This window comes from Oenanthe melanoleuca, chromosome 3, assembly GCF_029582105.1.
Source record: "Oenanthe melanoleuca isolate GR-GAL-2019-014 chromosome 3, OMel1.0, whole genome shotgun sequence".
Taxonomy (NCBI): Eukaryota; Metazoa; Chordata; class Aves; order Passeriformes; family Muscicapidae; genus Oenanthe; species Oenanthe melanoleuca.
Window position 1 is genome coordinate 105,320,071 of NC_079336.1, and position 27,079 is coordinate 105,347,149.

Here is a 27,079-nt window from a genome sequence, read left to right on the forward strand (position 1 = left end):
TGGAATTTAAGTCTTGGGCAAACAGAAAGTGACAGTCAAAACGAAAGGAAGCAATATCGATCTACAGCAGCCATGTGCTAATGCCAACTTTATAAGGAAATTAAAATTATATTTTTTCTTACCTATAAAACACAATATAAAAGTTCAGCAGTGTCAGAAAATATCACACAAAAAACACACATTAAAAAGTGCCTGGTGGTATTTTTAGAACAGAAAAACACCATTTGTTTCTACCACTGCCAGGAGAAGCTTCCTAGCATACAGAGTTATTTCAAGTTTTTAATCTTGAGCATGAAATGTGCTTTGCCTATCCAAACCCTGAGGGTGAATAGAGTTGGTGCTCAGGTAGTTTGGCACTTCTTAAGGATGCCCAGACCATGCCACTCTGAGCTTTCAGACTCTGTGCTGTCTAAAAGAATTCGTTTCTTCATGCCAGAAAGTGTGTCTCTGCTATGGACAAGGAATAAGCTGTGTGTTACCTGCTGTAAAACCTTGCAACTCATTGTTGAGGGTTTGCACCATGAAGTAGGGGTGAAATCCGGTCCCTAGATTACTATGGAGAAAGAAGTGTTGGGATACCAAAGCCATGGTGCTCGCAGGGTGGCCAAGCAAATAAATGGGTGTGTACCCCGCTTAAAGATACCCCATTTTGAGCAGAGGGGACAGGGTTATGACAGCTGTGTATATGGTGGTGTACGAGAGCACAATGTGTTTGACACCTACCGACGAGCACAAGTACTGCCTGTGCATGAGGACTGTGCCATTGGCCGTGCTCGCTTTGTGCTCAATGTCCAGGGCCGTGGTGATGGACACCAGCATGCATGTATGCCAAGAGCTGCTTTTTATGTTAAAGTGCCTGGCTGTACCTGAGCACTCCTGTTGTGGAGGTGAGGATGTGAACAGGGATGCACTCCTGTCGGCACATCCCCACAGAGCAAAGTCTCTTCCTCCAGATGCAGGTGTATTTCTCGGAATGCTCCTGGAGGGGCAGGGTGTCCCTGGTGCAGGGTGTCTGGGTGTGCAGGGTGTCCCTGGGGGCGAGGTGTCCCTGGTGCAGGGTGTCTGGATGTGCAGGGTGTCCCTGGGGGCGAGGTGTCCCTGGTGCAGGGTGTCTGGATGTGCAGGGTGTCCCTGGGGGCGAGGTGTCCCTGGTGCAGGGTGTCTGGATGTGCAGGGTGCTTTCTGGTGCAGGTGTCCCTCGTGCAATGTGTCTGGGTGTGCACAGTGCCCCTGGAGCAGGGTGTCTCAGGTGCAGGGTGTCTGGGTGCGCAGGGTGTCCCTGGTGCAGGGTGTCCCTGGTGCAGGGTGTCTCTGCGTGCGGAGTGCCCCTGGTCGCACAGGGCGCTGCCGGCTCTGGGGGGTGCGCGGGGTGCGGCGCTCCCGGAGCCGCCCCGCCGAGGCAGCCCCTCCCCCCAGGCGGTCTCTCTCGCTCGTTCTCTCCCTCTCGCTCACCCGGTGGCCGGGCGGGGACAGCGGGGCCGGGCTGTGTCCCATGGCGCTGGCGGCCTCCCGAGCGCGGGCTCTGCGCGCTCTCAGCCTCCCTCAACCCCCGGGCCGGCTCCCGGTGCCGGCTCGGAACTGCTGCAGCCAACCGGGAGCCTCCGGGGCGCTGCCGCCCGGCGAGTACCGGGCCTGGAGGGAGCGGGCGGCCCGCGACCCCGCCGGGTTCTGGGCGGACGCGGCGCGGCGGTGGCTGCGCTGGGACAGTCCGTTCCACACGGCCTGCCAGCCTGGCTCGCCCGCTGGTTCCGCCCATTGGTTCCTCGGCGGCCGCCTGAACGTCTCGGGTAAGGCGTCCCGGCCGTGCATCCCCCGCGCCCCGCGAGGCCGCCCGCTGCTGCCGCTGCTGCTGCCGCTGCTGCCGCTGCTGCTGCCGCTGCTGCCGCTGCTGCTGCTGCTGCTGCTGCTGCTGCTGCCGCTGCTGCTGCTGCTGCCGCCGGTCTGGGCTGGGCTGGAGGCGGCCCGCGGGGAGAAGTTTCGCCAGCTCCCGTCTTTGGGGGTGAAAACCGGATTTTGGTCGGGCGGCGCTGGGAGGAGACAAGCTGGGAATTGCGAAATGCTGGAGAAAATCCGACGCCGGGATAACCCTGGCTAAGCCTCTTGCCGGGGCGCTTCCTTGCGGGCGACCGCCCTTCGACCTGCGGGGATCGGCCGCAGCCCCGGCGCTGCGATTCCCAGCTTGGGCTGTGCTGGCTGCGGGCACCGGATGCTGCCCGGTCCCATGGTTGCTCAGGATGATCCACAGGTGGAGAACGGTCTTTTATGACACAAGCTGCAGGGATTGGTTTTTCTTTTAAACGAGGATCTTGGTCTTTTCCTTCAGTTTCACCACTCAGCATGAAACAAGAGTAATATCTGCCGTGGTTGCCCTGACTGCGTTTGTGTTTTGTCTGTGCCATATCTGCCTTGAAGGCTCTTCTGTGCTGCGGCCGTGCTTCATCCAATGGGACTGAACCCCAGCTCCGTCCAGGGTACCTCTCAGTGGTGATATCTTTTAACAGGGATGAATATTTCTGACCTTCGTTTCCCGCTCCTCGGGGAGGGCACCGGTTCAGTAGTGCAGTAACTGTAACATCTCTAGTCACTTTTTTTTGGCAGCCAAAAGAGGAAGCCCTCCTCAGGTCTTCCAGAGAACATAAGGGAGTGTCTCCTCCCAGGGGATGATGCCTAGTTTATGGAAATGTGTGTACAACCCTGTGTCCATCACCCAGCAATCAGAGGATTTTAGCCAGAGTTTTGTTTTCATTAATTCCTGTTGAAAGGAAGATCTTGTTTGAGCACAGCCTATCAGAGATCTATTTCTTTCCTCTGTAGAGTGAGATCAGCACTTTCTTCTGTATCCCATGTCAGATCTTTGATAACCAGATATTGCTCTGCCTTGTGTCTGGTTCCTCAGCAAACATAAAATGCCACTTAGATTTCTTTGCATACATGAAAGGAAATAATTGGACTTTGAAACAGATGCACAGAATTAAACAGGTTTGTTGTTCTTGGTTTTCTTTTCAAGTGTGATGAAGGCAGTACTTTGGTGCAGCCAAGTTGCTGTTTTGCTGTGAGGAGACTCTGATTTTGTGCTTTCACCTCTTGGTTTGAACACTGGCTGCAGAAAATGGCAACAGTTCAGGTTCCTGATCCAGAACATCCTGTGTGCACATCTCCCAGCACAGCTGAACCATAAGCAACTGAGTCATCTGATTCTCTTTGCTTGGGGGCCCTTGCAGAAGGACTTTGGAGACTTCTGAACTTCAGTGCTTTTAGATTTCTTGCAGTGTGGCCAGGAGAATTACCTGGCAAACTACTTCATTTCCCACCAAGACACATTCTCAGGAGCTTGTCTTACTGGGCTGAATTGTTTCTGAGCAGTCAAGGAAGTAAGAAAATGTATGGAGAAACTACTAGGGTGTAGTAGCAAGGGGAAGGTCACTAAATTCTATTTTGTAAAATGAGCAAAAGGCTCTTGTAAGCCTAAGATCAGGAAGGAAATAATAACATTTGGCTCTGGTTCATCTGCATGTTCTTACTAAGCACAGAGCTAAAAGTTCCCCCTTGGCACAGCCAAGGCTTTCCACAGCAGGAATTCCCTCTGAAGGCTGGTGTGGCTGTGAGAGTCAGACAAGTTGTTTGGGCAATGAGTGCCACTTCATATGATCCACTGTAGTGTGGCACTTTATGTGAGGGTGTAGCTGCGAGGAGCTTGGAGGTGGGAGTGGCTGCTTGTTGTGGACCAAGCCGCAACAATGAACGCAGGCAGAGGAAACCAGTGTATAACTGCTTAAAGCATTCTCCACTAGAGCTTTGGTCCCCTTGTATCATATTAGGATGGCTTAAGAAATGGCTTTGTCTCTTCTATTTTTATAGTACTGCAGCAGGGTTTTGCATTAAAAACAAAAGACTTTAAAGAGCTGAAGAATGCTTTGTCAAATTTTTGAGACAATACTTGGTCTTGTAATGAAATGTCTTACATTCTGAGAAATTTTTCTCTGTCCAGCTGTAGGGGCTCATTCCCACCTTTTGTGGTGGTGTGATGGTGTGGTCACAGAACAGTCAAAGCTACTGCAACGCACAGCTTTTTATTTTAAAATTTATCTGGAAAAATGAAATCCTTTCCCATCAGTATTAATATTGCCAAGAAATATGATCTGAAATTCAGCAATTTTTAGGAAGGTTTTCTGTGACTTATACAGCAGTGTCCCTAACTATTGAAACAAAGTAACTGCCTTTGAAAGATTGCAATGCAGTAAGTGTCATATAGGCTTGGAATTAATACTTAACAAGGATGCTCTCTAATTATCAGGCAAGCTGCTACTGGACATGCAGGCAGGTTTCTTTTGTGGATTCTATAAATTTCTTCAGGTTGGATGCTCTCCCTAAGTCCTCCACTTCAAGTTGCCAAGGGGGAGAGATGCACCTTTAAAAGGGAATTTAATACCTTTAAGTTTTAGGAAGTGGAATGCACAGCCTGAGACACGTTAATCTTTCCCATGGATCTGCATGTAGATGTCTAAACTTTGAGTTTGCTATAGATCCTACAATTTAAGATATTTTCAGTTAGCTGAGGTTCAGCTGTTTGTTATATCCTGAAATAAAAATGTTTCAGATGAGCTTTAATTAGAAAACTCAAGTGGTGCAGTGCTAAATATGCCAGCTGGGGAAGACTGTCCAAGTTCTGTAGTGAAATGCTGCTCTGGGGAGCAAAAACATCAAAAGAGTGTCTTCTCTTTGTGCTGCTAGGAGCAAGGGAAGGATTTGGGCTGGCTTAAGTTTAGCCAGTGCAGCTAAGCTGAGCTGAATTGGCCATGGCCTATCATGGTGTCCTGGTTTGAAGGATGGGTGTCTGCCAAGAAAGGCAGAAGTTTTCCTTTGAAGCAGAGACCCGAATTCCACTCCCCCCCAAATATTATAAACATTTGAATCAAGGACTCTGAGGCAGAGATAAGGGGGTAGGAATAACAGCTTTTTTACTAATATATCTAACTGTACCAGCAGACACAACAGCAGTTGTTAAAATTACTAACGAAACAGAACAGATTACTCGGTTCCAGTCCTTTCTTTAGCTGTGACCACGCTCTCTCTCGGCGGGAGCGGAGGCGGGAAGGGGCGGCTGCGGCCGCGCCGGTCTCAGGGGGAGCGGCTGGAGCGGGCAGCTCCTCGCTCACCGTTGGGTTCTGGTGCTCATCTGTGTCCGCAGAGACTGGAGGCTGTAGCAGGGCAGATGCAGGGCAGGTGATGGCAGAGGGTCTGGCTCTCCTGCCTTTGGCCGTGTGGCTCCAAGACTGAGGGAATCCCCCTCCCAGCTCGCCGGAAACACGAGTCCCCTCTGGAAGCATGAGAGCCCCTCCCCAAGCCGATCCCACCTACCGCTTTTGTCCAGAGTCAGCAAAGATCCACGGTGTAACCAGCAGCTCCATTGGCATGACAATGGGAAAAATTCTTCAAATTGACACAGTAATAGGAAAACACTCAACCCCCAGCATTATCCACCCCGAATTTTTTCCATGCCAACATGCTACAGCAAATTAAAACTTTTATATCATATACATACGTGCAGTTACAGGCACAGTATCATAGATAGCTTACCCTAGAACAAGGTCTCCTTGGGGTATGCATCGGGTCTGTCCATCCTTTTGCATCACCCACCAAGTGCAACCTCGTCCTTGAGCAAAAACCACCCCACGAACAGGATTGTCTTTGCTGGAGGGAGTGTTCACCCAAACAGTTTTTCCTAACATGCCTCTCAGGTGTACCACTGGGACCTTATCTCCATCTGGGCTCAAATTGGGCAGGGCCTGCTCGGTTAGTGGAACCTCGGGTATTCACTAACCATGTGGCCTTTGGTAGATTGATCTCCCAGTTTTTGAAAGTCCCCCCACTAAGTGCCTTTAAGGTGGTTTTAAGCAGGCCATTGCACAGTTCGACTTTCCCAGCTGCTGGTGCATGGTAGGGAATATGATACACCCACTCAATGCCATGTTCTCTAGCCCAGGTGCTTATAAGGCTATTTTTGAAATGAGTCCCATTGTCTGATTCAATTCTCTCAGGGGTATCATGCCTCCAGAGGACTTGTTTTTCCAGGCCCAGGATGATGTTCCGAGCAGTGGCATGAGGCACAGGGTAGGTCTCCGACCATCCAGTTGTGGCTTCCACCATGGTCAGCACATAGCTCTTGCTTTGGCAGGTCTGAGGCAGTGTCAAGTGTATAGTCAATCTGCCAGGCCTCTCCGTACTTATACTTGGACCACCCCCATACCAGAGGGGCTTCACCCGCTTGGCCTGCTTGATGGCAGCGCACGTGTCACAGTCGTGGATAACCTGGGAGATGCTGTCCATGGTTAGATCCACCCCTCGGTCTCGTGCCCACTTGTAAGTGGCATCTCTGCCCTGATGACCTGAGGCATCATGGGCCCATCGAGCTAGGAACAATTCTCCCTTGTGTTCCCAATCTAAGTCTATCTTTGAGACCTCTATCTGTGCAGCCTGATCTACCTGCTCGTTATGCCGGTGTTCTTCATTAGCCCGACTCTTGGGAACATGGGCATCCACATGACGGACTTTCACGGGTAGCTTCTCTATCCGAGTGGCAATGTCTTTCCACTCATCAGCAGCCCAGATTGGTTTTCCTCTATGTTGCCAGTCATCCTTTTTCCACCTCTCCAGCCACCCCCACAGAGCATTGGCTACCATCCAGGAGTCAGTGTAAAGGTAGAGCTTTGGCCATTTCTCTCTCTCAGCAATGTCCAAGGCCAGCTGAACAGCTTTGAGCTCAGCAAGTTGACTTGATCCACCTTCTCCTTCGGTAGCTTGTGCAACCTGTCATGTGTGGCTCCATACGGCTGCTTTCCACTTCTGGTTCATCCCCACAATGCGACAGGAACCGTCGGTGAAAAGGGAGTAGCATTTTTCATCTGCTGGCAGTTGGTTGTACGGTGGGGCTTCTTCAGCCCGGGTCACTTGCTTCTGCTCCTCTTCGTCAGCGAGACCAAAATCTTCACCTTCTGGCCAGTTTGTAATTATCTCCAAAATCCCAGGGCGATTCGGGTTGCCAATACGGGCGCGCTGCATGATGAGGGCAATTCACTTGCAGTGCAGCTAAGCTGAGCTGAATTGGCCATGGCCTATCATGGGTATCCATCTCTAAGGCCACTGTGCCAATTAAGTGTAGAATTTGTTGTATAGCTTTATTAGAGCTGCAAATGCTCTCAGTTCCTCTGTTGTGTGCCTAGCAACCTAAAAAATGCTTCATCTTGAACTTGCTTGCTGTTGCATTTGACCAAGCTAGGTTTACAAAGCACTTTTCATATGATCAGGGTTTGTTTAAACCTTTGTGTTTTTTTTACAGTAAATTGCTTGGATCAGCATGTTGAAAAGTCTCCAAACAGAGTGGCTTTGATTTGGGAGAGAGATGAACCTGGCACTGCAGTGTATGTCACATACAGGTATGGCACCTTCTCACTATGCCTGGCAGTGTGAGGGAACAGGAAATGGGATTTTTTCACCTGACAGTTTCCTTTTTGTGTGCTGGAGATAAGCATGGGAAAATTTCTGTGAGTAGCTTCTGGTTTCAGCAGAGTAGCAAACATCTTGGTGCAGACATCTTGTGTTGATGGTCAACAGCTTGATACTGAGCCCTGGCTGGAGGGGATTTTAAGCTCCCCATGTTTCTCTTCTCCATCTTCAGTGCAGTTTAGAGCAACCTTGAGGCGGCTCTGGGTGACACTGACTTGCAATTGATGCTATAGATTGCAGGGTTTATTAGAATATGGCAGGTTTAAGCATATTTCTCTTTTCCTTGCTATGTGCCCTCATTCAGGAGACAGTCCTGCCTTTTACATCATCTCTGTCTCTAGTGAGATTTAAATGTTTCCCAGACTTGTACATTCCTCAGTGCATGTTTTAGGAAACCAAATATTTGACCTGCTGAATTTCAGTGAACCAGATGTTTGCTTGACTAGATCAGAAAGCAGAGGAGATGAAGAATGTCTTAGCATCAGACCTTTACAGAATGTTTTCTGGAACTTGTTTGGATTCCTAGAAATCCTTGAGTCTGAATAGGTTCTGATGATCTGATTCATCTCCAAAATTTATTTATGTCCTGGAAACATTATTCATTGGAGTGTGGAAAGTGGTCAGCAGGGAGGAGTGAGTGTAAAAATAACTTTGACAGGTTAGTGCTCCATGCAACAGAAAGAAACACTCTCTGATATAAATCTGTGAAAAGAGTGCATTGGTTTTAATCTTGGTATTGTTATTTGGCAGAGTGTTTAGGTCTGTTATGATATAAATATGTTGTAATTAACTGGGTAGCTTGGCTAAGTGGTTTTGCATTTTGCCATTCTGGTGGTAAACATGGAGATGGAACCATAGATTTCTCCCAGAGTTTATGTATGGTATGCTTTTCTCCCAGGTTTGTGCACTTGTACCCTTCTCTTTATCCTCAGGGGTGGTGTGTAAGGGTAGGAAAGATGTGACAATTGTGTTCAGATCAGCCTGATAAGAGAAGCAGCCCAAGAGACAGGACAGCCTCATTCCAGGCAACTCTAACCTTCCCCTTAGGCTGCTATTTGAAATGTATTGAGCTGCTGCAGACACTTAAAACATCTTATCTGTAATCTCTGGAGATAAGGGATGGACTTTCTGAACAGAAACAGGACTGTTTTTTCTCCTGGCCATGCCAAAATGCATTTGGAAGAAAATATATTTCAACTTGTGGAATTGTGATTGCTGTGACATGAAGACAAGTAACCCATATCTGAAAACTGAGCTCTTCTTTGTGCAGCCTTACAGAGATACAGTAACTGGTACCAGAAAGGAGAACATCCAAGTGAAAGATGTATTGGCAATATCTATTTTCAAACTTCTACCTGTATTTGAGACCCATGTTTCTGTTTCTGCCTGATACTCTTGGTGAGATGTGACTGTGATTGAGTTTCTCAAGAGATTTTGTTCCTACCACATAGTAAAACAGGTCACTTGGTAGTCTGCTTATCTCATTAAGGCAGGAATAGCTTTGTTGAAAACAGCAATACTCTATGAGTATTTTACCTTTTCTCTGGTCTTTGGCCTACATTTTTACAGATTTTAAATGGGACACAAAGCTTTTTCCACAGTGTGTTGGCAGTGACTTCCCTTTGAGACAGAGCTTAGTTGAAAACCTTCTGCAGTGGTGCCTTATTTCAGCTAGAAATTTTGTGAGGGAAAGCATATCAGAGAAGGAAGTGTCCCAGGAGCTGGGATGCTGATTGAGTAGTCCTTGTTGAGCTTTCTCTGGCACACCAGCCTCAGCGTAAAGAGGGAATGAGAAGGATGCTCGACATGTCTTGGCAGAAGAGAGGCGCCCCTTTCCTTAGAATCTGGATGCCCAGTTAAAGTCATAGCGGCCTTAGAGTAAAGACTAAGCACTCTAGAAAGCCAAAGACTTTAATTTGGGCACTGCCTTATGGACCGGCTTTGAGTAAGGTCATGGATTCAGCTGGGAGAGATCTGTCCAGGGCTTATGCGCAATATACTGCAAGGCACCAGTTTTTTTGCATTATCTACTTTGCAAAGCTTGCTTTTGTGAGCTACTTCTCCTCAGAGATAAGTCCTGGGTGACACAAGGAAAGATGCAGCTGCTGGCCTGGTCCTCTGCCTTCTCCTCTGGCGAGTTGTCCGGGACAAGAAAACAGCTGAGTGCTGGCCTTGTTCCCATTGCAGCCTGCAAAGGAAGAAGGTAGCTTGCAGGAAAAGGGCTGGGACAGGCTTTCTGCTCCCTGAGGAAGGGAAAACCTTCCTCAGTGGGATGTCCTCCCTGCACTGGCAGGAAACACAGCTGCACTGGAAAGTGCTATCCCAGATAGCTCATCATTGTCAGAAATAAAAACCTTAATTTGCCTCTGCTGTGGGCAAAGAGCTGTGCCATCAGTCAGCCCACACTCCTGTGCACACTTGTCAGCAAAGTGGGTTGTATTTGTGCAGCAGAGTTCAAGTGCTGTGTGCTAGAGGAAGAATCCAGACATCTGCTAGTGGGCAAAGATACCCAAAGCCATAGGTGAAACATTCTGTTTTTGCGCCAAGAGATGATGGCTGCCCTTACAAGCTCAGTTGTGATGATCTTTTTCACTGCTGAATTTTGTCCTGTCTCTCTAGCTGGTGCAACTCAACCTTTCAGGAAAAAAGTTCACTGGGCATTCTTGCTTTTTCCTTCCTGTGGGTTTCATTTCTACCAAGGAGAAATTTAGCTGAGTTTCAAATTATCTCTGATTTTGAATGGGAAGGCAAGAGACTTGGTTTTTTTACTGCTTTGTATCAACAGGGAATACAGCCCTCTTGGGCTTTTGTGGCTGCAGTCAGCAAAATGGAGACAGGTCATGCAAATCAGTTATCAAGGGTCTCTCTAGCCACCAAAAACTCATTGGCAGGGCAGTGGCTTAGCAACACTGTGGTGCTGTGAGCTGACAGCTGAATTTATTGTCAGAAGGGTCCAACCAGACGAGAAGTGTTTTGTCTTGCTCTGTGGATATTGTCAGGGCTCAGAGCCTTTGAAACTTTGCAGCAGAACTCCCCAGTGCATTGCTGAACCTGGGTTTTTAAAGGTACTGTGCCTTATAAAAGCAGGTGGAGTTGGCGGCCGGAGCTGTTGGGTTGCAGTGTCTAAGTTCAACGACAGGAAGTGGTGAAGACAGAAACTAAAGTTATGCCAGCCCTTCCCTTGTCTGAAATGGAGTAATTCTTTGTGGTGTTCCCTGGTTTACCATGGTCTCTACAGTTTATCCACCTGTGAATCTGCAAAATCTCATGGCTGTTGTCTAGTGAGAGCTATGGGATGTGGGCAGCAGAATGCATTAGCTAACCTGTTTTTCAGAAGGGTTGCAGGTCTCAAAAGATGGGTGATCACTTCAGTGCAGAAAACGTAGCTGCCAGAGGGAAAGTTCAAAATGCAAGATACAAAGTAGGGAGAAAGGAAAGCTAAAGGACAAGAAATTAGGGTCCTAGGTAGGTGGGAGAGAAGTGGTTGGACATCTTAATGAGCAACACGACTGCTATGCCTTTAAAAGGCCACTGGATTCCTTAGTCTGAACTAAAATAGATGAAATTGTATTAGATATCACAATGAAGAGTGTAGCTGGAAGCCATGATGGTACTTATCATTTGCAGCAAAGCTCTTTTCCAACTTTCCAAAACTCTTTGTAAGTTGAAGTTGCAAGTAAATCTTGCCCAGGTTTTCAGCTTTCCCTATCCAAGACAGCTGATGGGTTTTTCACTTTCTCACCTGAAAAAGGTTGCAAGGGGCTTCCCTTGCCTTGGGTTCAGGATGTCTGCAGGAAGCCTGGGCAGTTGTGCTCTAATGCCCAGTTTGGACACTTGACCTGAGTTTTCAAACAGTTTCAGCCTAATCCCAACTATGGTTTGAGGAAATAAACTGATAGCTGTGAGAAATACTCAACTCAGCTCTTGTGCCATGACAGCAGAGAACATGGCTTGGGCTAAGGCTCTAAACTGTCAAAGCCTGTATATGGCATTGAATGTATTAAGAAAAAGTTTAGAATAATTTTGCAAAAGTCTGCTTCCCAAAGAAGGTCTTGATGCAATTTTATTTTTTTTTTTTAATGTAAAAGGAACTGGCTTCCTTTGTTTAGAAAGCTCTATGCTATCTTGCTGTGGCAAAAGGTAACATAAGACTTATGGGAAGGCTGTTTCTGCAAAGCATCCCTGAAATGCATCAGGGAAGGGCCACGTGATCTGATGGGTTTTACAGAAGTTGTTCCAGACAGCACTGAGCAATGGGCTCTGGAAACACAGGCACAACTGTATCTAGGGAGGGATCTGGGAGAAATATGGTCTGTCAGTTCCTGAACAGAGATGTAAGGACAGGGAGAGGTGTGCTGTGTGTTAGATTGAAAAGAAGGACTGGCCTGAATAATGATCTGCTGGCTCTGTTGGAGGGCCAGCCTTGTAGGTCTATGCTTAGAAATGATGCTGTGGTATCTGAGGAGATGCCTGCATAGCAAGTGATGAGTCTGGAAGGCAACAGGCTCAAAGCCTTATTCTGGGGAAAATGGAAGCACACCTTATATAGAGAGACACAAGAGCCCTTAACACTCTAATTTAGTTTTAGCCCTTAACACTCTAATCTTCTTACTCAAATTCTAAATCATACCAAAAGAAATAGGTCCTGTTGGTTACCACTGATGTCCAGATTTGTCCAGCAGCAGGTCCACGTCTCTTACTGGTCCTTTGTGTTCATTAATGCCTCTGTCATCTTCCTGGCTTGCTTTATTCTAAATGCACAGACTGGATCTATTGCTCTTTCTCTTTTGCAAATGGTCTCCCCTTCTGGGTCCAGCTTGTTGCTGCTTCCCCATTTCTCCCCTCTGCTCTGACACTTTACCCACTGGAGCAGTGTTCTGCTGTCCAATTTGTTATGTTATTTGCTTTCAGCTCTTACAATTTGCTTTTGCAGAGCATCCTCAGACTGTTGTGCCATGAACTGACTCTGCGGTTTCTTGTCTGTCAGGAGGGGCTGGGCACTTCCTTTCTCTTGCAGCACATTTCTTTCTCCTTCAGTGGCTCTGCTGAGATCCTTCTGCTTGCACAGAGGGAGCTGAGTGCTCCAGGACCCTCTGTGTGCCCCATGGCTTTGTTCCTCTCTGGTGGTTATCCCTGCCTCCCTCTGCTGAGTGCAGTGCCCTGCTCTGAGTGGCTGCATTGAAATCGGTGGGAATGCAGGCAGCTGGTGGATGTGCCATGCTACCAACACTCCTTCTGACCAGCATTCCATGCCATTGCCTCTGTGCCAGGGGTGAGGTATTGGGTTTGAGGGTTTCAGTTACTCTTGGGTCCTCCGACCTTGTGTGATGGAGGAACTACAATGCCAAGCTTGGCAGTAGCAGCAGATGGGGAGGGTGGTGATGGCTGTGGTTTCCTCCTGCTCAGTTTGTTTAGGTGCAGTGACTCTGCACAGTTGTGTCTGTGTCTCTGTTGAGGACTGGCGGTGTGTAACATGCTGGCATGTACCACTTGCCTGCCTGTTAGATAACAAAAAGTGTTTGAAGGAATGAAGGAGTCAAGGGAAGGATTCCTGACACAGTATTTCTGTTAACTCCCTTTCTTGAACTGGAGAGCCACAGGAGCCAAACCACTAACCTGACGTTCAGGGATTTGTGGATTTCTTTGTTGGAGTTCTTGGCTTCACCTTTTCTTGCTTTTGTGTCCATTCCCCCATGTGCTGCAGCTCCGAGGGATCTCCAAGGCCTTTCCATCCCAGCATTTCAGCATACAAAGAACAGTCAAATAGATCCATTGGTAAAGACTGATCCATGTTGTCTATCACCTTACTTGCACATGCTCATTAGGCAAATGTTAAGTTGGGATTAATAATAAAAAACAATGAGAGCTTCTGGCATTGTGGTCACCAAGTCCTTAATGAGGAAAAAGAACAAGAGGAATAATGGAGTTACTCAGAAAACACACCGTAGCCAGAGATTCTCTGGCATTTCTGTGTAGGAGAAAGAGGCTGCTGCTCAGAAAGCACTTGAGTATTTTCCATTGCAGATAAACTGTTTTCATTTTACTTTTTCACAGCTGTCTCTGGGGCTTGTTTCCCTTTATGGCCTCTGCAGTTGAGCAGCTTTTGTTTTGCCTTTTTATTATTTTTCCACATTGAAATTTTTCTTTCATGCAGCATCATATGAATTCCAGACCAAAAAATGTGGCATTTTAGGACAAGGCACTAAACCAGTGGTTGTGTAGGAATTCATTATTGCACACAGTTGTTCAGTTCATGAACTCAGTAAAAGCAAAATAATAAATCTAACTGACTGTGCACTTCCATGGTAATGAGGGGCTTGGGAAGAGGTGTTCAATGTTGTGCTTTAGAGTTTTGGCTGATCTTCCACTATAAGGGATTAGGGAGAATTCAATCTGTGGTGCAGCTACTCCATCCTGGCCAGAGAGCAGGCATCGAACATGTCTGGCCACCTCTCTGAGTTCATAAATGGAGTATTTACTTGATTTTACAGGAATAGACGTAGAATAATTAAGTGCTGTGCCTTGGATTCGAGGCTCCTTTTCCTTGTCTTCTCTCTTGGTTTAAAACAAGTTAACGGGTGGGCACTCCAAAAATTACTTATTCTCAGCCCATAGTTTTGATAAGATATTTCCAAAGCAGAGCACTTCAGCTTTTATTTCCAACTTGCAAGGATTTAAAAAGAGGAAAACATAATTTTTGGGGAACCAGAAACAACTTTTCATTTTATTTGCAGCTTAGGCACCAGTTGAAAATTTGGGTTGTTTTGTAGCTATGACCAGTTCTGGGAGAAGAGGATACTTAAGATAAGGATTAGTGCTTTACAGCTTATTAGGGAATGCAACCCCCCAAAATTAATCTCTTTGTTAAAAGTTATGGGCGTCCTTGGTGGTATAGCTTAGAACCCCTAAGGGTTCACAGTGGCAGGTTGATGAGGAACATGCTCCACTGCAGATGTAGAGAGAGCTGTTCAGTCCATGACAGCATCTTGGTCCCAGGTGTACCTGCAATTGTGTTATATCCCCTGTTCAGGCATCAGATTAAGGGAATGTGCAAGCCCTTCCCACAAAGTGCTTTTTCATTCCTTAGAGGAATGTTTTTGCTATTGTCACCATGTCATAGCAGAGTCCCATGGAAATAGAATTTGTTCTTGTTCTTGGTGTTCCTGAGTTTCTCTGTGCAAGAGTGACAGCAGTACCTGTGTTCTGCAAGGCAGTTGGGCTTCAGGTGATCCAGCTTTGATGAGAATAATGTAAAATCTGCCTCTCATATAAGTGCCTCCAGATTTCTCCTTTCTTTCCTTGCAAATGCATATGTGTTGCTTACCCTTGCAATTTAAAGAGAAGCTTCTGGCTGTGGAGTACTTCCAGCTGCTGCCTGACTTCAACAGTGTGCTGAGTCTTTGGACAGCACTTCCATTTCATCTTGTGTTTATCCCACTTGTGTTTCCAGTAGCTTCTGACTGAGCATCATGGGTAAAAAAAAGCATCAGGAGTGACTGAACTGAGCCCTGATTTCTGGAGGCAGCATTACAGCACCTGGCTTGCTGGCTGCTGTGGCCACATTACAGCCTGGCAGCTCTGGACAGCACCTGCAGCTCTCCTCTCCTCTCCTCTCCTCTCCTCTCCTCTCCTCTCCTCTCCTCTCCTCTCCTCTCCTCTCCTCTCCTCTCCTCTCCTCTCCTCTCCTCTCCTCTCCTCTCCTCTCCTCTCCTCTCCTCTCCTCTCCTCTCCTCTCCTCTCCTCTCCTCTCCTCTCCTCTCCTCTCCTCTCCTCTCCTCTCCTCTCCTCTCCTCTCCTCTCCTCTCCTCTCCTCTCCTCTCCTCTCCTCTCCTCTCCTCTCCTCTCCTCTCCTCTCCTCTCCTCTCCTCTCCTCTCCTCTCCTTCTGCAACAAGTAACACTCTGCTCTTTTTTCTCCTACCAACAATGGCAGGAGAGTCTGGCTACCGGCATGCCCCAGGTCACCCTTTTTTAAGATGCTCTGTACTGCTGAGATGAGATCATGAGGCCTCACTCTGCCCAAGTTCATCTTTTCTTTGCTCACCCCGTGTAAATCAGGTTGTGCAGTTCCATGACAACATTCCTTCTGTGCCACAGGGAACTTCTGGATCTGACTTGCCGCCTTGCCAACACCCTGAAGAAATATGGGATCCAGAAAGGGGACAGAGTGGCCATCTATATGTCTGTGTCCCCCTTGTCAGTGGCAGCCATGCTGGCTTGTGCCAGGATTGGTGCTGTTCACACTGTAGTCTTCGCTGGATTCAGCGCTGAGTCCTTGGCTGGGAGAATCATGGACTGTGAGTAGATGCAAACTGGGAAAAAAACCCTCTGTTTCAGTGCTCCAAGGCATATCATAGCCTTGTGTTTTCTCGGCAGAAAGAGTTTTCTTGATTCATTCTCGCCTAGCAGGACAGTTCACTCTCCCCTGCAGAGTGCAGTGAGGAGTCTTTTCCTGTGTGTCCTCTGGCCTTAGAATACTTAATAAATTGCTTAACATTCAGTGTGCACCGGGTCATTGCTTGACAGCAGTGAAACTAGAAGGAAAACCAGAGCCTAGGGATAGGGCCTGGTTTGTTGTTTTGCAGCATAATTGCAGTGTTTCTTTGGTACTTTTGGACAGTACTAATTCTGCCTTCTCAATTGGGATCCTGTGATTTATGTGTAGTACTGGAAGTGTTGGCAGCTTGCCCCTGCTCTGTGAGCCACTGTTCCATCAGGCAGAGCTGTTCTCAGCCCCAAAGTATTTGTATATTGTGAGTAGGTAAAAAGTGATGCTAAAAATAGCAACAGAAGAGGGAAGTAGCCAGTGGCTCATGTCCTAGCAGTCACATCAGTTTCTTTGTGGCTAGTGTGTGGGAATAAGTCTTACAGAAATTGTCATGTTATTTTCTTCTTTTTAGTGGAGTTAGCAGAGAGCAAGTACATGTTTTAGTTATCCCTCACACAGGGAGCTGGGAAGAAGCTGTTCTGCATGTCAACTTTGCAAGGCAGGGATGGATGATTTAAACTGCAATGAGTGACACTTAGGCTGGATGTTGGGAAAGACTTCCTCACATTTGTGATAGGCATTGGAGTGGACTGCTGGGGAAAGGGTAGAGTAGATGCCATTGGAGTGTTTTAGGAAGATTGAAGGGGTAGCTGTCAGAATTGGTTTAGCTGAAGTAGACCCTGCCTTCAGGTGGGGGAGATGGACTGGAAAACCTATGGAGGTCCCACCTACCCTTAATCTCTGTGTGTCTCAGGTTTTAGTGTGTTTTCATCAGTGGCACTGACTGGTTTTGACTGACAGCAGTTCTGAGTATTTGTCACACGTTGTCCTGTACATCACCCCTAAATGAATGAAAGTTGGGTGTACATACTAGCCTGGAAGACAGGCTGGCATGTCTGCTAATTCATTCTCTTTTTAGCTGGATGCAAAGCAGTTATCACCTATAACCAGGCAGTCAGGGGAGGCCGAACCATAGAGCTGAAGGCAGCTGTGGATGAAGCTGTGAAGAACTGTCCAAGCATCAGACATGTGTTTGTGGCTCAGAGGACAGATAACAAAGTCCAGATGGGTGACCGTGATATTCTCCTTGAAGAGGTATGTTGTTGTTGGATAACTCCTGTTAGGTCTGAGTGTTGGCTAGGATAATCTTTCTCTCCATAAGTGTTTTTGGGACCTGAGTTCTGCTCCTTACAGCGTCTGGATCTTCATCCTCAAAGGGACTGCATGTATTTACACTCTGCTAGGATTGTGAGTCAAAGCAGCTCAATCTATATCTAGTTTATCTCAGCATAGACAGGAGTTATGCTGCTCCATTTCAGAAGTCTTGCAAACAGTGCTAAGATTTAAGGAGTGTTTCCTGAGACTGAGAGGTCATGCGGGCCATCGTGGCTGTTGTTATTTTACCATGTTCAGACACTGTGTTATGGATTGCATGTGTGCTCAGTCCAGCAATGAACAGTATGGTGCTTGCCCCATGATGGAAGAACAGTGATGGGTTGGGGATACTTAAAACCTGTGCTTCCTGGGGAACTAAACAGCAGTTGTTTTTATGTGTTCAGCTGGCACACATGGGACTTCAGCCTAATGCAGAAGTAGTTTTATCAGCCTGGAAAAAGCTAATCTGCTAGGCAAGATGATTGTTCAAGAGTCTCTGTGCTGGGCATATGAGATAGAAGGAAGTACTAGTGTAAGTTAAACAGAGAAGACAAGTTTTACTCAGAAATTGTCTTACTCCTGACTCCACAAAGGACATTCTCATTATTTTCCTTGGTCTGCAAACAGCCTGAGGTACTTTAGTGATCCAAGAGCTGAGCTCATCCCATTGTCAGCTTTGGGATCTGAAACAAAACAAGAATTAAACAGTTGATGGTGTTAACTGTCCTTACTGATCTTTACAGCAGCTGTACTTTCCAGCTCTTGTGCAATAGCATACTACAAAATTTAAGCTCGTGTTGTAATGGAGCATATGAAGATTCCATCTTTGTTTCAGAAACTGGCTAGTCAGCCTGAACTGGCAGTGCTGAAATGTCATGAGAAATACCTGAGATGAGCAGCAGTGCTGTAACTCAAAGGCTAAGAATTACACATTGTGAGCTCTTCATATTTTACTAAGCTTTGTCAGACACTTTTAAACAACTGGATCTACTGATGTTAATGTTCACTTGTAAATACAGTGTGTTTATAATGTATTCTCATAAAAAGGCAGTACAAAGACATTCCTCCAAGAACCCACCAAATACCTCTTGCAGGAATCATTATTCATCAGGATAGTACAGAGCTCGAGAGAAGCTCTCACCTAGAGCATTGCATCCTTCCTTTCTGTGGTTCTGGCTGTAGTGGGAGGAGAGATCTCACCCAGCTGGCCAAACAGGGGAGTATGAAGGGAGTGACAGAGGCAGGAGAGTAAAGCACTCTTCGTCTGGGTAGAAAAATTAGAATTTGGGGATCAAATGGACAGGTCAGTCATCCACTGCTGAGGCCAGGGAAGGGAGATGAACACACAATTTAACTGTAGCACTGCGGTTTTTAGAGGAAAAGGAAAGTACTAAGCAGTACCCAGTCAGCCTTGATGCTGTTGTCAATTCTGGATTTATACCATCAGCTTACAAAGGCTTGAAATGTAAGCAGCTATGACTTACCTTTTTTTCCCCTGAAATGTTATTTTATCTGGCCAGTTCCCATTGACTTGCCCAGCAGAATGGAAATGTTAGATGTTATGACTCACAGGAACCTTTCCATGGGGTGAGCTATGATATGGACATTTGTGAGGGTCAGCAGCAGTGGTGGCTCTTGTCTCTGGATACTGTTGCCATGCTTACAGAGGGAGTGATGGTTAGTTCCATATAGACAAAACCTTTCTGTCATTACCACCTTTTCTTTCTTAGGAGATGACCAAGGCAGATTCCATCTGCGCTCCGGAGAGCATGGACAGTGAAGATGTGCTCTTCATGCTGTATACCTCAGGCAGCACTGGGAAACCCAAAGGAATTGTTCATACCCAGGCTGGATACCTGCTGTATGCTGCTCTCACACACAAGGTAACTCAGCTTCCTCCTCTGGGAAAGGTTCACTTATCTTCCAGCAGTGCTAACAAGAGAGACCTTGGACAGGGAGGAATGCTGTATTCTCTGCTCGCTGCCTAGTTGGCTTATTGATTGTAAACAAAGTGGAGGACATCTAAACTGTGTAATTAATCCTCAGGATTTGTTCTGAGGAATTTGGTACTATGCAAACCTGAACATAGTTATGAAATCAAGGAAATGGCAGCGTTGCTCTTGCATTTAAAATGTGTCAATGTTGGCTGCCAAAAATTTGCAGCTGAGGAGATTCTGCAAAATATCTTACTGGCATTGGTAATGTGGATATTACTGTAGTATTTTGCATTGGGATGCTGGACTTTTTTATTTCAGAGAGGATCTGGATTCTTAAAACAGCCTCTTTGCATAGTATTATCTGAAGAACAAAAATTACATTTTTCGTCTTGTGGTTGCACCTGTGTTCTGCTTTTCTGGGTGATCTAGGGAAAATGTTTTAACCTCCTTTCTCATGAAAATGGAGAGAGTCAAGGCACTGCTTCTTGAAACTTCTGGTCTGAGCTCTGCATTTTAATAGGTAACAGTGAAATAAGGAGAGGACTCTGGTGAAAGATCTCCATCTGGCTTTAGAGGTATAACCCTGTTTGTAACCACACACAATTCATGTGAAGGTTTTCTCTCTTTTTTTTTCTTTTTTTTTTTTTTTTTCTTTCATGGTTGAATTTTTAGAAGATTTGAATATTCAAATGTCAGACTTCTCTGCATGAAGGGCATTGGTTACGTCAGCTTTTCTAAGTGACAGCACAAACACCAAGGCATCTCTTTCTTAGTCCAGAAGGTAGATCTGCACCCTGTTGCATTTTCTCCACCTGCAGAGTGCATGAGAGGGAAAGGCCCTTGGAAAAGTAAGGTGAGAATTGTCTTTTCTAGGTAGAGGGATCAGCCGACCTGTGTGATCTCTGTGATCTTTGCACACCCACGTGTGACACTCTTGTCACACACACGTGGGTTGTTTTTTTTTTAGTCCTGATCGATAAACCTAACTCAGGACCTCTTCACCATATGGTAGAGGAGTTAGATTTACAGGGAGAAGCATTTTCCATATCCAAGACAAGATAATGAGTTCTCTAAGATCTTTATCTTGAATTTGATGAGTAAGGAGAGGGTAGCATCTGGAAAACAATGTGCTCATATACAGAAGCTGAACAGCTAAGAATATTTCTCAGTAAATATTTTATGGGCACCTATGAGTTTCTCCAGATCTCTCATGGAAATCTGTTGATATTGGTGAAGGGTCTGAGACTCTGTGGTCTGCAGTTTCCCTGTGATTCAGAATCAGCTCTACCATGTGAGTAGGCAACCTTAGGTATCCAAGACTCTGAGCTTTGCTTGTAGCTTTGTTGCTCCAGCTGAGCAGCAGCTGGTACATCCGTGCTTCCTGTATGTTTGTAAATGTTCCAGGAGCCTGGGAGCCTTGGTCCAGGTCCCTCTGACTCACTTCCCCACCTTTTTGTGTCTTTGTGTGGTTGTGTCCCACACACCTGACTCCACTTGCCCTGTGCACTCTCCTGCTCCCATCTGGATGCCCAGTCCAGCACCTTTCTTTTGAGCACCTGGCAACAGGAAATCAGCTGGCCTTACGTTTATCTTTGCAGTATGTGTTTGACTACCAGCAAGGTGATGTTTTTGGCTGTGTGGCCGACATTGGCTGGATCACAGGACATAGCTATGTTGTGTATGGACCACTCTGCAATGGAGCCACCTCTGTCCTGTTTGAAAGCACTCCAGTGTACCCTGACCCAGGTGAGGAAGTGGTGGGAAAAGGTTTGGCTAGACATGGCAGAAGAGACTTAGAGACCTGTCCAGCATGACCTGCCTGCTCAGGAGACGTAAGCTCCATTGCTTTGGATACAACACTCAGGAATATCTGTGAATCTAGGGTAGGAAAAAAAAAAATCTGTCATTGCTTTTGCTTTGTACTCACAGTAGTAACAGCTCCAGCTTTGGCTGTTAACCTTCCAGCTGAGCGTTTACAGCAGTATATCAGTGCTGGAAGGGTAAAAAGCCAGTTTGTCATTTTGCAGGTCGTTACTGGGAAGTGGTGCAAAGGTTAAAAATTAATCAGTTTTATGGAGCACCTACAGCAATACGCCTGCTACTGAATTATGGAGAAGAGTGGGTGAAGAAATATGACAGATCTTCCTTGAAGGTTTTGGGTTCAGGTAAGTGGCATGAAATGTTCATCTGAAAAAGACAAAATGTTCTAGCTGGTGAAATGAAGATGCCGGAGGAACTCAGCTGACTACATGGGATTGTGGTTAGAAAAAAGATGATAAGCAGGCTCTGTGTCTGGCTATTCATATATTTTCTCAGCAGAAGAACCAGCAAAATCACATTTTGGGTCCATTGAACTTTTGTATGATTCCCTGTTTCCTAGATTATTTTTCAGGATCACATTCTTGGCTAAAAAGATTTACCTGCGGTATCACTTTGAATTTTACTGGCATAGATGACCCAAGCAGCATTTTCCTACATTATTTTCTAGAGATTCTTATTACGTGACCTGCATTGATTAGTTACTTCCAGTGATATTCATTACTTGCCTGTTGGTCCTTCTGGAAGAAGTCAGTCTTCAGTTACATGAGTGCATTGCAGTTCTTTGTGCATCCCAGCAAAAGTGCTGTAAGCATTCTGCTTGGAGGTTATGCATTCAGCTTGTTGTGCGCCAAGAGGGAGAATGAACTGCCTGCAGTCTCCTGAGTCTCAGGTTGTTTTCTTTCTTGTTTTGGCCTAGTGGGAGAGCCCATCAACAAGGAAGCTTGGCAGTGGTTCTACCAGGTGGTGGGAGAAGGGCGCTGTGCCCTTGTGGACACATGGTGGCAGACAGGTAAGAAGTAGCCTTGGGGGACCCCGACCTTTGGCAGGCTGATGGTGGGGAGAGAGGGATTAACATATTTCAATTTGATCCAACAAGTCTGTCAAAAAAACCCTCCTGGCCTTTGGATCAGCCTTTGAAAGTCACTGCGGAGTTTCTGCACATAACAGCAGTGTAACAGCATGTAAAAGAAATAGCAATGTTGGAGTTTTTGTTTTCTTCTAAATGTTATTTGATTTTTTGAGTGCTGGAAAATGCCAACTGCTGCTAGAAATATGAGGCAGAGATTGAATTTCTGGGCAAAGCTAGAGATAGTCAGCTTGAATTGCAAAACTGATTTTCAGTTTATTAACTTGTTATGGTCTTAGCATGCAAAGGCACTGAAAGCACCACATAGCCACAATCTATACTTGGATGTGCTTTGTTTTCCTTTCTGGAAATGGCCAGGGGAGGGTGGAAAACTAAGATTTGTAGTTGAAGGGACAACTGCAACTGCTCTGGCAGATTGGAAAGGAGTGAGCAGAGACTTTCTGGCTGCCCATCAGGTGACTGGAGGACAGTGGCCATCACCCAGCAGGGCTGCTGGGGAGCACCTTCTACCATTATTGAATTGATACTCTGTACTTGTGTTGGCCCTGGAGCTTTGATGCCTCAGAAAGGATGCACCTATGTATTGGCAACTTGCTTGACCCAGCTGTGTGCATAAGTGGAGGTTTGTTTGCTGTGTACAAGCTGATGGACACATGTCTGTCTCCAGTCCAGCTGGAGCAGAGCTGTCCTCTGCCTCTACCTCCTGGCCTTTCTGGCCAGCAGCAGGAAGAGGCTACATGCTGTACCCAAACTCGAGTTGTGCTATCTGGTGGGGCCCTGCAGCTCCTTCCTGGCTCCTTTCTCAGCACCCAGTCCTCTCTTTTCTGGGCACCAGCACTCAGGAGTTGCTAGAGGTGTCTTGCAATATGTCCTTCTCAAGTAGTGAGATGCAGTTTGCCATGGAGACAGGAGCACTGCTTCTGGCATTCTGTCTCTGCTGAAAAATAGTCTTATATGCCATTGAGCAGCATATTCATTTCCTTTCCAGTCAAGCTGCTCCTGATTTTGTCCTTATTCCTCCTAGCAGGCTTTCTGTCTCAGTGTGATAAATTTTCTTCTGGCACACAACCAAGTTCCATTTAATCCAGACCAGACTTGCAGGTTTTTATTTTTTTTTAATTTTCAGATTTGAAATAAAGCCACTTCAGAATTCAGAGCAGCAATGTTAACTGCCATCTACTTCAACTACTGATTTCTTAAATCTTTTGGGTTCCTACATACTGAGCAGAAGGAAAGACGACTGGCTAAGTCTTTCCTCATCATATGCTTTCTTCCTCACTGCTCTGAAAGAAAACACCATGGAGAAGCAGTTAATTACTGCACATTAATGTAATTGAGAAGAATCCAGTTTAACCCTAACATCTTTTGGTTTGCTTGTTAATGGTGCATGCAGTGTTAATGCTATGTTATCTATTTCCTCCGAGTACAGCATTAGATCTTTTATAATTCTCCTGGGATTTTAGAGCAACAGCTAGGATGAGAGGTTAAAAAACACTCACTGGACAGCCTGTTAATGCAGAGTACTAGGTCTTACCTTGAACCAGGCATAGTTTTGCACGTAAACAGTTATCAGCTCCTGTAAGCATAATATAATGATAAATATTCATGGCATCGATTTTATTAGAAAGTGGAATCAATCTTTTTCTAGAGCTGATGCTTTAATAAAGAGGAAGCTACATTAATCTTGGAAAGATTATATATGCCGTTTAAAGGTAAAAGGAGTGTGGGAAGAGATCACAGAGACAATGTGATGGATGCTGGCTGTGGTCCTGCAGTGTCACCTTTCCTATACAGTTTCAGAGTAGCTGGTTAATTTTGCTGCTGTGTGCAGTGTCCTCCACGGAACACTGCTCTCCCAAGTAGCAGCCTGTTGCCAGCTAGCAAAGCTTGGCAGGCATCAGCAAATGGTGATTTAAGAATCCACTTTAAAGTCTTTGGATGAGGCAAATAAGTGAGAGAGCAATTATGAGAAGCAATTTTAATAGTGTGTTATGTGCAGATGAAAAATTCCTATGGCTTTTGCTGTTAAGATACCAGGTTGTGACTGACAGTAATAGAATCAAAGCTGTGTTTGAGTTTTAGGTGTAGTTCTTCGTGATACAGAAGAGACACTAGGTATTTTCACTTTTGTCTCTGATTTCACAAAAAAAGAAGAGAACAGCCATGAACAGAAGCTGGTTTTGAAAGACATCTCCAAATACACTCCAGAAGCTTTTGTTGTTGGCATCATCTCACATTGATTTATACTGGGTTGTCCTTCTGAAACAGATTCCCCCAAAGCAGTCACTCCAATCTGTCCATGGTGGCAGAGAGCACTTGCTCTACTCTGCTGCCAGATGGGATCTCTCCACGGCAGAGGGGAGCCTGGTTCAAAGCACCCATCCTCTGCTCAGACTCTGCTGTCCTTGCCCAAAAACTCGGTGGGTTTGTACCATGTTGACAGCATGGGCACAGGTAATGTGGAAACACAGCTTTTCTCTGCCAACTCTGCCTCTGAATAGAAAGGCTTCATCAGGGCAGGGTAGAGCCTAGAAATTTTGCTTGATGTCATCTGTCAGTGGTTAAAATTGGTACACCTAAACCAATTTTTAATAGATCTTCACCATGTGAATAATTTTTAAGGCACCCTTGCTACCATGCAGCTCCCTCAGGAGTGAGACTTTACTGCCTTGTGTGTGGTTGGCTGCAGGATGTGTAGGATGTGGCAAACACCATATTGAAACAACTCTCAGTGGTGTATTTAGGATAAGCTCTGGCTTAGCAAGAGCAACTTTCAGTTTAGTCAGGATCCCTGTTCTGATGCAGATTTTGTCTGTGCAAACAGACAAAGAGATTGGCAGGTGTCTGGGGTGCTTTTTCCTGGAACAATTCAAACTCTTCTTTTCAAAATTTACAGAAACATGAAATAAATGCATGCCCATCGATGAAATGGAAAATACTTCTATGTGTACACCACATGTGAAACCATTTGCTGCAGATCTAAAGCTTAAGGCCATCAGAGACCCTTCTTTGTAGCTGGATGCAAATTCAGGGTCAAATTCAACCATTTCAACCCCTGGTTTAAATTTTCACAAGCTCAGCAAAGCTGGTAGAGGAATGCACTCTCCATGTGACAGAACATACCTTTATAGAGCTATATTTTTAAAAACTTTATTTTCTTTTGTTTTTGTTTCTCTCTTGTGTTGCTGAATTAGATTTAGAGTAGAAAAGATCTCATTAAGGTTGGAGTCTGATTTAATGTTCATCTCAGTAGGAATGAAAAAGTTTGATTAAAAGGTTTAATTTTGACTAGAAGATAAGCTCAACCTGCCTGTAAGGGGTGGCTTAATGTCATACTCTGTAATAACAATAATTCATATGCCTGAAGTGCTTTTCCTGCTACTTTAGACAGCTGTAGAAACACTAGAGGGAGATAAATCCCCAGACATGCTTATACTTTCCCTGCAAAATCACTTCTGGGTAGGAAGTGGGGCTACTGAGTACTGCCCATGCCAGGCCTGTGCTGCTTTCAGATGTCTATGCTTCTTGGTCCTGCAGAAGTCATTTCCAGTGGCAAGGTGGCTTCACTGTTTTCTTCTTGACCTAAGAAGAGCTGGAATTTGCTTTCACCCAGCAGTGGATGGACTACATATATTTTGTTTCTCATTTTTCTTCCAGAAACTGGTGGCATCTGCATTGCCCCACGGCCCTCAGAGGAGAAAGCTGAGATCATTCCAGCTATGGCTATGAGACCTTTTTTTGGGATTGTGCCTGTGCTCATGGATGAGAATGTGAGTTGGGGCTGTGCTGGGTGCCTAAACAAGAAGCTGGTATGTGTTTCTGCTTTAATCACCTTTTGAACAGCAAAGGAATAGGATACAGAAGGATGCTTGTTTTTCCTTAAAAATGGTAGAATAGATGAGCAATTTATATATATATATGAAGAGAGAGAGAAAGAGAGAGAGAGAGAGCATATCTCAGTTGTCCATAGATATTTGCCAAGAGGGCATTGCAAGTAGTCTAAAAGAGCTGTTTGCATTTTCTTTCTCCACTTGTGACCTTCCACTGGCAGTTTGGAGCAAGTGACTCTTGCCTGATCGATGACAGAGAAACTCTTTACTATTCCTCTTTTGTTCACCTGTTTGTCCTTCCTGTGCTTGAACCTGCAGGGAGAGGTTATAGAGGGCAATGATGTGTCTGGTGCACTCTGCATTGCCCAGCCGTGGCCTGGCATGGCAAGAACAATCCATGGAGATCACCAGCGCTTTATTGATGCCTATTTCAAAGCCTACCCAGGTAAGGAAAGTGACAAGGGAAAGCAGCTTCACTGCAGTATAAGCACATATATTAAGCACATACATATACACATAGATTAACACATATATATAAGCACTGCAGTATAAGCTGAATATTTTCAGCAGTAGTTTCTGTTATTTCTGCACCATGATGGCTTGGAGGCTGTGTCACAGGTTGCAAGCATGGTCTGATGGTTTTAGGTAGTGTTGACCTTTATAGCTGTCAAAAGGGATGTATTTTCTAGAAAACTTGAATGTCCAAGCTTTAAAGTCCAAATACCTTTTCCCTGGAATTTTGAATCTCATTTGGAAAAAGGCATATTGTATAGGAAATACCTCCTGCTTCACTGAATCTTAAGCCTATGTTACAACCTTCTTTTTTAGAATGTGGTCAAGTTGTCTGGTAAGTAACTAGAAGGGGCAGGGAAACATTTTTTATAGGACATTGGACAAGACAACTGTCTTTACTCAGGAGAAGAAACTGAAAGGGATTTTAAAGCTACAGGGTAGGCAAGAATTAGACAGATGATCCCAAAAATTGTACAAAATGGGCTGCATAATAACTAGTTCAAGAAATTGACCCCATAGTCCTTTATTACTCGCTACGTTTGCATCAAATATCATGTTGATATTTAGTTGATAGCTGTTTAATTGATCTGGAAGGGCAAAAAACAGGACTTTAAGTCCATGAATAGGGCAATAATGGATCCTGGCAAGAACCACCTTCAGATTTCATAGCAGGAGTTGCCTGCTGCTTCTCAGATTTGCCACTGGAACAATTCAGATGCAGACATGGCCTTGGTGAAGAGCCAACAC

The 27,079-nt window shown here is 45.6% G+C and overlaps 1 protein-coding gene across 1 annotated transcript in view; it reads left to right on the top strand.

Annotated features, from left to right (window-relative positions):
* The first annotated feature begins 1,418 nt into the window (after positions 1–1,418).
* Positions 1,419–27,079, top strand: part of ACSS1 (acyl-CoA synthetase short chain family member 1) — a 32,603-nt gene continuing 6,942 nt past the window's right edge. The window contains exons 1-10 of the mRNA XM_056487566.1: positions 1,419–1,787; positions 7,337–7,433; positions 15,599–15,798; positions 16,909–17,084; positions 18,875–19,027; positions 20,680–20,827; positions 21,109–21,246; positions 21,819–21,911; positions 25,647–25,759; positions 26,138–26,264. Of these exons, the coding sequence (XP_056343541.1) occupies positions 1,493–1,787; positions 7,337–7,433; positions 15,599–15,798; positions 16,909–17,084; positions 18,875–19,027; positions 20,680–20,827; positions 21,109–21,246; positions 21,819–21,911; positions 25,647–25,759; positions 26,138–26,264 (1,540 nt within the window). The 5' untranslated portion in view covers positions 1,419–1,492. The remainder of the gene's footprint in view (positions 1,788–7,336; positions 7,434–15,598; positions 15,799–16,908; positions 17,085–18,874; positions 19,028–20,679; positions 20,828–21,108; positions 21,247–21,818; positions 21,912–25,646; positions 25,760–26,137; positions 26,265–27,079) is intronic.